Below are 11,826 nucleotides of genomic sequence, written 5' to 3' on the forward strand. Positions count from 1 at the left end.
TCTTGACCACTCTATCGACCTGCGTTGCCACCTTCAGGGTACAATGGACCTGAACATCCAGATCTCTCTGTGCATCAATTTTCCCCAGGGCATTTCCATTTACCGTATAGTTCGCTCTTGAATTGGATCTTCCAAAATGCATCACCTCGCATTTGCCTGGATTGAGCTCCATCTGCCATTTCTCCGCCCAACTCTCCAATCTATCTATATTCTGCTGCATTCTCTGAGAGACCCCTTCACTATCTGCTACTCCACCAATCTTCGTGTCATCTGCAAACTTGCTAATCAGACCATCTATACATTCCTCCAGATCATTTCTGTATATCACAAACAACAGTGGTCCCAACACGGATCCCTGTGGAGCACCACTGGTCACAGTTCTCCATTTTGAGAAACTCCCTTCCACTACAACTCTCTGTCTCCTGTTGCCCAGCCAGTTTTCTATCCATCTAGCTAGTACACCCTGGACCCCATGCGACTTCACTTTCTCCATCAGCCTACCTTGGGGAACCTTATCAAACGCCTTACTGAAGTCCATGTATATAACATCTCCAGCCCTTCCCTCATCTATCAACTTTGTCACTTCCTCAAAGAATTCTATCAAATTGGTAAGACATGACCTTCCCTGCACAAAACCATGCTGCCTATCGCCAATAAGCCCATTTTCTTCCAAATGTAAATAGATTCTATTCCTCAGTACCTTCTCCAGCAGCTTCCCCACCACTGACGTCAGGCTCACCAGTCTATAATTACCTGGATTATCCTTGCTACCCTTCTTAAACAAGGGAACAACATTAGCAATTCTTCAGTCTCTGAGACCTCCCCCGTGCTCAAGGATGCTGCAAAGATATCTGTTAAGGCCCCAGCTATTTCTTCTCTCGCTTCCCTCAGTGACCTGGGGACTTGTCCACCCTAATGCCTTTTAGAATACCCAACACTGCTCCCCCCCCATGCTGACTTGACCTAGAGTAATCAAACATCTATCCCTAACCTCAACATCCGTCATGTCCCTCTCCTCAGTGAATACCAACGCAGAGTACTTTTAAAACAAATGCACCTCAGACCACCTGTCCCTTTTGCGTTCATCATCTGCTCTCTGCCTACTCTTCCCCTTAGTCACACTGGCTTTATTATCTAGTTCCTTACAGGCTTTAGTTACTGCCTCCATACTGTCCACTAACCTCCTCATTTAGTTCCCATCCCCCTGCCACTTTATTTTAAACCCTCCTCAACTGCATTAGCAAAAGCAGCCCCTAGGACATTGGTTCCAGTCCTGCCCAGGTGTAGACCGTCCGATTTGTAATAGTCCTACCTCCCCCAGAACTGGTCCCAGTGTCCCAAAAATCTGAACCCCTCCCTCCTGCACCATCTGTCAAGCAAGTGTGACCATCAGGTAATGTTCCACGCAGATTGTCAGTTTTCTGTTTTGAATGCTGAGTTTTTTCCATTATAGATTCACTTTAGCTCTAAGTATTGTAAATTGCTGAGGAGTCTTGCATGTATTTTATTAGGGTTTCCAGGTGACATACCTGCACACATGGAAACGAGGAAAAGGACCATTCAGACCCTCTTCTCTGGCTATGCTAATTTATTTACATACATTTCTGATCGTCTCCCTGATTTCTATACCCACATTGTCCCTCTCACTAGTGAATACTGACACGTCGAAGATAGGAGCAGGAGGCGGCCATTCGGCCCTTTATGCCTGCTCTGCCATTCGTTATGATCATGACTGATCGTCCAACTCAATAGCCTAATCCTCCTTTCTCCCCAATCTTGTTTCCCTTTATTCATTCACGGGATGAGAGCATCACTGGCTAGGCAGCATTTATTGTCCATTCCTAATTGCCCAGAGGGCAGTTCAGAGTCAACAACATTGCTGTGTTTCTGGAGTCACATGTAGGCCAGACCAGGTAAGGATGGCAGTTTCCTTCCCTAAAGGACGTTAGTGAACCAGATGGGTTTTTCCGGACATTCGACAACGGATTCAAGGTCATCGTTAGACCCTTAATTCCAGATATTTATTGAATTCAGATTCCACCATCTGCCATGGCAGGATTCGAACCCAGGTTCCCAGAACGTTAGGGATAACAAGGTGTAGAGCTGGATGAACGCAACAGGCCGAGCAGGAAGGCTGACGTTTTGGGCCTAGATCCTTCTTCAGAAATTTCTGAAGCGTCTAGGCCTGAAACGTCAGCCTTCCTGCTCCCTGATGCTGCTTGGCCTGCTGTGTTGATCCAGCTCTACACCTTGTTATCTCAGATTCTCCAGCATCTGCAGTTCCTACTACCCCAGAACGTTATCTGGGTCTACAGTCCAGCGATAGTACCACTAGGCCTTGCCTCCCTATATTTGATCCCATTCGCCCCAATGCTATATCTAGCTGCCTCTTGAATGCATTCAATGTTTTGGCATCAACTACTTCCTGTGATAATGAATTCCACAGCTCACCACTGTTTGGGTGAAGAAATGTCTCCTCATCTCCATCCTAAATGGTCTACCCTGAATCCTCAGACTGTGATCCTTGGTTCTGGACTCGCCCACCATCGGGAGCATCCTCCCTGCATCTACCCTATCTAGTCCTGTTAGAATTTTGGAAGTGTGTATGAGACTTCCCCCCTCATTTGTCTGAACTCCAGCGAAAACAATCCTAACCTAGACCATCTGTCCTCATATATGTTAGCCCTGCTTTCCCTGGAATCAGCCTAGTAAACCTTCTCTGCACTCCCTCGTGAGCAAGGCCATCCTTCCTCGGAAAAGGAGACCAAAACTGCACACAATATTCTAGGTGTGGCCTCACCAAGGCCCTGTGTAACTGCAACAACACATCCCTGCTCCTGTACTCGAAACTTCTTGCAATGAAGGCCAACATACCATTTGCCACCTTTACTGCCTGCTGCACCTGCATGCTTACCTTCAGCAACTGGTGCACAAGGACAGTGAGGTCCTGCTGCACACTCCCCTCTCCCAATTTATAGCAATTCGGGTAGTAAACTGCCTTCTTGTTTTTGTTTCCAAAGTGAATAACCTCTCATTTATCCAAATTATACTGAACTGCCATTGATTTGCCCACTCACCCAACCTGTTGAGATCATGCTGCAGGATTTCTGCATCCTCGTCATAGTTCACCCTCCCACCCAACTTGGCATCATTTGCAAACTTTGAGATGTTATATTTTGTTCCTTCATCCAAATCATTAATATGTATTGTGAATAGCTGGGATCCCAGCACCAAACCCTGTGGCACTCCACTAGTTATTGCCTACCATATTTCACTCGGGAAACAAAACAAATTGCTGGAAAAGCTCAGCAGGTCTGACAGCATCTGTGAAGGAAAAAGCAGAGTTAACGTTTCGGGTCCAGTGACCCCTTCCTAGAACTGATTTACAGCATCCTCAGTTCTTTTGTTTTTCATTAATTCCTACTCTTTGTTTGCTCTATCCATCTCAATACACTACCCGCCCCCCACCTCCCCCAACCACCACAGTCCCATGTGCTTTAATCTTGCACATTAACCTCTTATGCAGGTCTTTGTCAACCACTTTCTGAAAGTCCAAATATACTTCATTGACTGGCTCCCCCTTGTCAACTCTACTAGTTACATCTTCATAGAATTCCAACAGATTTGTCAAGCATGATTTTCCCTTCATATATCCATGTTGACTCTGTCTGATCCTGCCACTGCTTTCTAAATGCTCTGCTATAAAGTCCTTGACAATGGATTCAAAGATTTTTCCCACTATCAATGTTAGGTTTACCAGTCCATAATTCCCTGTTTTCTCTCTGTCTCCCTTCCTGAATATTGGAGTGACATTAGCTGTCGTCCAATCTGCAGGGACTGTTCCAGAGTCTATAGAATCCTGGAAGATGACAACCAATGTGTCCACTATTTCTAGAGCCACTTCCTTAAGTACTCTGGGATGTAGATTATCAGGCCCTCGGGATTTATCTGCCTTCAATCCCATTAATTTTCCCAGCACCATTTCTCTACTAATATTGATCTCCCTCCATTCTTACCTCTCACTGAATCTTGCATTCTTCAACGTTTCTGGTATCTGATTTCATGTCCTCTTTTGTGAAGACAACCAAAGTATGTATTCAGTTGCTCAGCCATTTTGTTGACCCCTATTGTGCATTCTCCCATTTCCGTTTGTAGGAGACCTACATTTGGCTTCACCAATCTTTCTCTCCGTGTACCTATAGAAACTCTTAGCATCAGTCTTTATGTTCCCTGCAAGCTTACTTTCGTACTGTATCTTCCCCTTCTTAATCAATCCCTTGGTCCTTCTGTGCTGAATTCTAAACTGTTCCCCATCCTCAGACCGATCCAAGGAAGGAGCATACAGCTAGTATCTAATCTCTAATTTCCTTTGTGAGCCATGGATTGGCTCTCTTACCCATTTTGCTTTTGTCCCAGACAGGAATAAACAGTTGTTGCAGTTATGCCATACGTTCCTTGAATGTTTGACATCACCTATCTACTGTCATCCTTTTAAGTAACTCTCCCCAATCTATCAAGGCCATCTCAAGCCTCATATCTTCATAGTTTCCTTTATTAAGATTCTGCACCCTAGTCTCTGAATCAACTACCTCACTCTCCATCTTGATTAAAAAATTTTGTCATATTGTGGTCGCTCATCCCCAAGGGGTCTCGGACAGCTAGATTGACAGTGATTCCCTTCTCATTGCACAGCACCCAGTCTAAGATGGTCTGCTCTCTAGATGGTTCCTCCACTTGTTGGTCAAAAAAACCATCCCACATACACTCCTGGAATTCCTGCACCACAGTATTGTGGCTAATTTGATTTGCCCGATCTATGTGCAGATTGAAATCACCCAGGATCACTGATATTCTGTTATCGTATGCATCTCTAATTTCCTGTTTAATGCCATTCCCAACACCACCACGGCAGTTTGGGGTTTATATATGATACCCACAAATGTTTTTTGCCCCTTGTTATTTCTCAACTCTACCCATACAGACTTCACATTGTCAGAGCTAATATCCTTTCTCACATTGTGTTAATTCTGTCTTTAACCAGCAAAGTGACTCCTCCAGCTTTTCCTTTTTTGCCTGTCCTTCCTAACTGCTGAATACCCTGGGACACTCAGTTCCCATCCCTGGTCGCCCTGCAGCCATGTCCCCGTAATCCCAATTATATCGTACCTATTCACATCTATCTGCACAATCAGTTCATCCACTTTATTGCAAAAGCTCCGCACGTTAAGGCACAAAGCCTTTAAGCTTGTCTTTTTAACATTGTTTGTCTCGCTCTTATTTTTATCAATAGCCTTGTTTGAATTTTGTCCTTGATTTCTTTGCCTATCACTTTTCTTATTCCCTTTTCTTCCTTTTGTTTTTGTCCTTGCCTCCTCCTCCTTTGACTCCTGACATAGGTTCCTGTCCCCCTGGGATATTAGTTTAAACTGTCTCCAACTGCTCTAGCAAACACTCCCCTTAGGACATCAGTCCCAGTCCTGCCCAGGTGTAACCTGTCCAATTTGTACAGGTCCCCCAGAACTGGTCCCAATGCCCCAGGAATCTGAAACCCTCCCCCAACACCATCTTTTCAGCCACGTATTCATCCGATTATATCCTGTCATTTCTACTCTGACTAACACATGGCACCGGTAGTAATCCTGAGATCGCTGTCTTTGAGATCCAATTTCTTAACTTTCTTCCTAGCTCCCTGTATTCTGCTTTTAGGTTTTTAAAAAAAGAGATGAGTCCTACTTTGTTTGTACTAATGTGTACCACGACCACTGACTGTACACCCACCCCCTCCAGAATGTCCTGTACCTGCTCAGAGACATCCCTGACCCTGGCACCAGGGAGGCAGCATACCATCCTGGAGTCTTGTTTGTGATCACAGAAACACCTATTTATTCCCCTTACAATTGAGTCCCGTATATCTATTGCCCTGGCACACATTTTAACGCTCCCCTCTACAGCAGAACCAATCATGGTGCAACAAGTTTGTCCGCTACTGCTTTTGTCTGAGAGGTCATTCGCCTCAACAGTATCCAAAATGGTATGTTTGTTTTGCAGGGGAATGGCCACAGGAGATACATGCACTACCTGCCTATCTGCCTTACTTTGTCTGGTGGTCACCTATTTCCTTCCTGCCTGCGGTGTGACCACCTCTGTATTCATGCTATCCACGATGCTCTGTGCCTCGCAGATGCTCCTCAGTGTCCCCAGCCGCCGCTCGAGCTCTGAAATTCGAGCTTCCAGGAGCTGTAGCTGGAGACACTTCCTGCACACATGCTGACCCGGGCAACTGGAACTGTCCCCCAACTCTCCCATGTCCTAGTCCCCTACCCCACACACCATAGCCTGCCATTACACACTACCTATTGTTATTCACTAACAGTCCCCATTAACAACTGTTCACCCTCCTAGCCAGATCGTTATCAACTCCTTTGTCAATCCAACTGCTCTTTCTCTTGGGCTCTATCCTGTCGTTTACTCCCTACCCCAACCCCTCCCTATTTTCTGCATATAAACCTACTTCTTCCCAGCTACCATCAGTTCTGAGGAAGGGTCACTGGACCTGAAACATTAACTCTAATTTTTTTTTCTTCACAGATGCTGCCATACCTGCTGAGCTTTTCCAGCAAGTTCTGTTTTTGTTCCTGATTTACAGCATCCACAGTTCTTGGGGTTCTTTTGAAATAACTTAATTGTCTTTGTTTGAAAGTTCCAGCTTTGGTAGCCCCACACCCCCATCAATTCTGAAGTGTTCAGGAGCAAACTTAGTCTCAGTGGTAATGAAGAGTTCATCATTTCCCTAACTGTCAGCAGACTAGGCAAGAGGTGGAATCAGTTTGCTGGAACTCATCTACTCTGTGCATAGGTCACCCTAAGCAGTTGGCTAATGAATTAGAACGTGTGTGTTGTGTGAAGCGTATAAAGTACAGGTTATAGCAATACTTTTGTTAAGAACAGTGGAGCTGGAAGGAATGTACTGGAACTTTTACCTGGTTGACTTGAGGTTAGGAGAGAGCTAAATTTCAAACCTATAATTTTCTGATCAAAATGCAAGCCATAGATGTTGAAGGCAATTTTAATGCATGTTCTCTTTACTCCAGCCTTCGATATACTTTCATATAATTATTCATTTTGACATAAATAGTAAGCAGGATTATAAAATTTGTAATAACCAGTTTTACTTGGTTGGAAAGAGTAGGAATGTTAAATTAACCATTCTACAATTGATATGTGGATTTTTGTTTGGCTGAAATGTCCATATGTTTCTTAAAATGCCGATTCTGTTGTTTTTAAAGCCCTGCAGAAAGAACTTATGACGGTAAAGTCCGTGTCACCGTTGAGGTGGTTGGCAAAGGAAAGTTCAAAGGAGTTGGCCGCAGTTACAGGATTGCCAAATCCGCAGCCGCCCGGAGAGCACTACGGAGCCTGAAGGCAAATCAGCCTCCACTGCAGAATAGCTGAGACGCTTCCTCCCGCCCTCCAGGCCAATCCAGCCCACACCACCTCATCAGCTCCCCTGGGGTTACACCACACAAGTCTGGGCCAAGAGTCATTCTATGAAGGTGTAAAGTGTTTGTACTACAGTAGTATAATTTAGGATTAATCGTAGTTTATAGTAAGTTCTTGCGCGAACACAATCCTGCCCCCCTCCTCTTTTGCTAGATTAATCACAAGAGTGCTTTATATTCATTTTGCAAGCGTTTTAACAGTTGTCAGGTCCCCCTATGATGTTTACTTAATTTTTTTTATTAATAGAAGCTTTTGCTTGTTGTTTAGTGAGCCAGGAAGCTTATGCTGGAAAGTGATTAGTTATTAGATTGCACATTTTTACTAATCTTGAAATTCTCGACCTGTGCACTAGTGCCAGTCCAGCCACAGTGTGTAAAACTGTTGTGTATGAGCTGGTAGGAGAGAGCGAGTGAGTGTGCCAGTATTGTCCTGTTTCCTTGTCATCCTTTCACATTTTGAGATGGCATTTCCAATCCTTGTTTTGCACTTAATTTAAATAGGAACAGGTTCCACTTAAAGCGACTGGCATTTTCAGTAGCATTTGTTCAACTTAATGCCACATATTGAGTCTCTTGCATTTAATCAAAAGGGTTTTGCCTTAATTGAACGTAACCCCACTTGTTTTGTTTTATTTTCCTGAACCTTTTGATACATTTCTATAACTGATTTTACATTCCCATTTAATACACATTGTATGATAATTAACTACAGCCCTTGACTGACCTCTTTTGGAGCTGTGGCCGTGTAACTTATTGCAGAGCTAGAGGTAGCTGCACATATATTTTAATACAGATTAAATGGTTCCAGATACTTAGAGTCAAGGTGTTGAAAATTTTCTTTAATGCAAGGAGCAGCTAAACTTACACTATGTGGTCTTTGGGGAAAGCGTGCATTGTGCTGACAGTGTGAGTGCGGTGCTTCCAAATGCAAGCAATGTGAAGTAGGTGGTGCAGTACAGAAACTGTCGCATTCATGACACAGCGACTTTAGACATATCATTCAAAATATATGCTGCAGAATTTTGTAAGAAAAGATGAAAGGGTTTTTTAATTAATATGAGCACCTTTCCATTTCTAAGGGGGTGGGGATTAATGTACATGTACATGCATATACACAGCATACATGCACACACGGTACATGCGTATACAACGCATGCAGACAAAAAAATAATGGACAGATGCGTACAACACATGCACATGACTATCCTCAACATCTGTCTATAGCACCTAATAGTTGACTTTTACACCAAAGTTGTGTTTGTGAAGAAGCACATTCATGTTCCATTCATTTCATTTCATTTGTTTTTCTCTTAAAATGCGGCACAAGCAAGAAAAATGAAATCCTGTGACAAAAGACGATCATGTTTAATCAGTCTTCAGCGTTCAAGCTTTTAAAGAGAGGATACATCCTACTTGGCTCGGCTCAAAATTGTAGTTACGTTTTCAATAGATACCAGTTAGGCGTTCTTCCTTTTAAATACCTCAGTTCTTATTTGCATGCATTTTTGATTTCTCGTTTATTTTGGTGCTATGTTTTTATATATTATGCTTGAAATGTTTAAAAAATAATTGTTTTTGCACTGTTAACTATAATACCTCTTTTAATTTACTTTTTAAAAATTGTTTGAGAATTTCATCCCAATACTCTCTAAATAATCCTTTCATGTTACCTGCAGTTGTTAACACCCAATCACCATGATATGATTCAAATTTCGAGAGCTAGCCATTTTTTTATTGGTCTCTTGAGTTGGAGATAGAAATTTCTAATATGTATGTTGAGGTGTTCCTTTTTTTTTTGCATCCCATCCTGTCCCTTTTTCTTTCACTTTATTTGAAAAGGTAAAGTCATTTATCCTGTCCACTTAACAGTTTTAATAGGTGGGTAATTTTTAAAGTATAAGCTGAAAAATGAGTGTAAATGATTTTAATACTTCTGTCATACACATACTGTCTTACTGATTGGCATAAACTCATTTTAATCTACAACATGATACAGAAAATGGATTTGTATCTGTTTTCATGCTCTGTTGTTGCTCTAATTAAGTTAGAAAGATCATTCATTCTGAGCGAGACCTGGGCGAGCGCTCATCTATGTATACTACTATTTTTTAATTTACTTGGCGGAAAATGCAATGTCAAACAGTGTGCCACAAGTTTGGGAGTATTTCCAGTATTAACAGTGCATCACACTTTATCAAAATCAACTGAAGTGTGAGGTCTTTTATGGCATGTGCATTCATTATGAAACCATTCTTTTCGTTGTAACTGAACAATCTACATTTACTTTAAAGTCCTAATCAATGCTGCAGTTTATTTCCTCCTTGTCTTTGTCAAGGCACAAAACACAATTTTTTGTTTTTGTCCCCTTCGCTGTTGTATACATGTAGCACGATTTAAGCATTGCACTCAGCACCATGCTTTACCTCATTTCAAACGAGAAATGTATATGCTAATATGCTTAACAGAAAAAATGATTTTTTTTATTTTCGTTTGAGCCTTGCTGCTGTTATAACTGCTAAGGTTTATTTTGTAAACGATAATTAACTTGCTATCTATTGTGTGCCTGCAGTCCCTCACTCACTGTACAATACATGACTTTAATGCACTCAAACTTCATTGCATCAGCGGGTCAGCAGCAGTGGCAGAAACTTGTTATTTTGTTGGTATTTTGTAGCAGAATGATAACTGTGACTTATTAAAGGAAGAAGAGAAAGAATGCGTGTTTGCGAGGCTTTTGAGTATTTGCAGGCGTTTGCTGTACTGTAAATAGTGTGATTTTAAAGCACCTGTAGCAGAATGGGAGTGGATACAAAATGTATTGAAACTAAATCAAGTGCATCATCATATGCTGCAGCAGTCTTTAAGGGACATGGAATATATCTCATTCATACTGTAAACTCGCTGCAGAGATTTGCATTCTGCACCTTATGGATCACAATTTTACCTTTTAATAGTTTCTTTTTGTAATTGTAGCTGAATATCTATAATAAAGTATGGTCTGGTTGTTCATTATTTTGAAGCTTGATGATTTCATTTGTAAGTATCAAAATTAGCTTTAGAAAGTGTTCAGAAAGAGCATCATCTGTGTTGAACGGAGAAACCTATGAGTTATAAAACAGGTGAGTGAAGCTAATTTTACTCAGTTACTAGCAGATCGCTTTGCAGAATTTACAAAAGATGGGTCATTTGGTTCAGTTGGTCAATGCCATTACTCAAGTTCCACATATGCCTCCTCCCACCCACCTCTGTTCCTCTAACCTTAGCATTGCTTTCTTTTCCTTCCTTTCTCAAGTACTTATGGGATTGCCCTTAAATGCATCTGTGTCATTTGCCACAAGGTTAGAACATTTGATATTCTCCTTGTTCTCCTAACTAAGGTTTCTTCTAAATTCCTTATTTGGATTTTGTTTTCTTCCACATATTGGAAGCACCTTGTTTATGTCTGCCTCTTAAACACCTTTTAATTATTTTTAAAGGCCTTAATTGGATTGTATCTTTTTGAGAGAAGTGAACCAACCCAACTGATTCAATATATCCAGTGCTTGAATGTTCCTTTCTATAATGTAGAAGGCCAGAACCGTGTGTGGAGCTGCAATATTAGAAGAAAACTTTAAGATCAGCTTGTGTTGCACATCATTCAGCAGCCTCCATGTAGCCTTCTACAAGGAGTGTAAAGATCCGCAATGTGGTGATTTAAAGAATGAATGGCACAGGCATTTCCAACTTCCAGTCTTGTGTTGACTGAAAGCCAGAGAGGAGAAGCAATAGAATGTCAATGTCAAATGGCATCCACCCTACCAACTCCCATAACCTCTCCACACCCAGCTCAAAATGAAATTGTCATTTGTTTTCTAAGATCTCGCCAGAGAAAAGATACTCAACTGAAGTCTATATCACCAAGTCAGTTATGTCTTGAGTATTGTGCCTTGTGAATTATCAAGCAATTTCCACATTCATTCACAGGATGAGGGCGTCATTTTTGGGAGCTTTATTGCCAATCCCTAATTACCCAGAGGGCAGTTGAGAGTCAACTACATTACTGTGGGTTTGGAGTCACATGTAGGCCAGACCGGGTAAGAATGGTAGTTTCCTTCCCGAAAGGACATAGGTGAACCAGATGGTTTTTTTTTTTTAAACAGTCGACAACAGATTCATTGTTATCACTAGATTCTTAATTCCAGATTTTTTTATTGAATTCAAATTTCACCATCTGCTGTGGCGGGATTTGAACCTAGAACATTATCTTCATCTCTGGATTAACAGTGCAGCGATAATACCACTAGGCCATTGCACAGAGACATTTATGGGTTGTTACCTCTAAGCTAGC

The 11,826-nt window shown here is 41.9% G+C and overlaps 1 protein-coding gene across 1 annotated transcript in view; it reads left to right on the forward strand.

Moving 5' to 3' along the window:
• dicer1 (dicer 1, ribonuclease type III) overlaps nucleotides 1-10,511 on the forward strand; it is a 73,265-nt gene extending 62,754 nt beyond the window's left edge. Inside the window, exon 21 of the mRNA XM_048599940.1 lies at nucleotides 7,287-10,511. Within this exon, the coding sequence (XP_048455897.1) occupies nucleotides 7,287-7,452 (166 nt within the window). The 3' untranslated portion in view covers nucleotides 7,453-10,511. The remainder of the gene's footprint in view (nucleotides 1-7,286) is intronic.
• The last annotated feature ends 1,315 nt before the right edge of the window (nucleotides 10,512-11,826 follow it).

The sequence above is a fragment of the Rhincodon typus genome, chromosome 8 (genome assembly GCF_021869965.1).
Source record: "Rhincodon typus isolate 14 chromosome 8, sRhiTyp1.1, whole genome shotgun sequence".
NCBI classification, from domain to species: Eukaryota; Metazoa; Chordata; class Chondrichthyes; order Orectolobiformes; family Rhincodontidae; genus Rhincodon; species Rhincodon typus.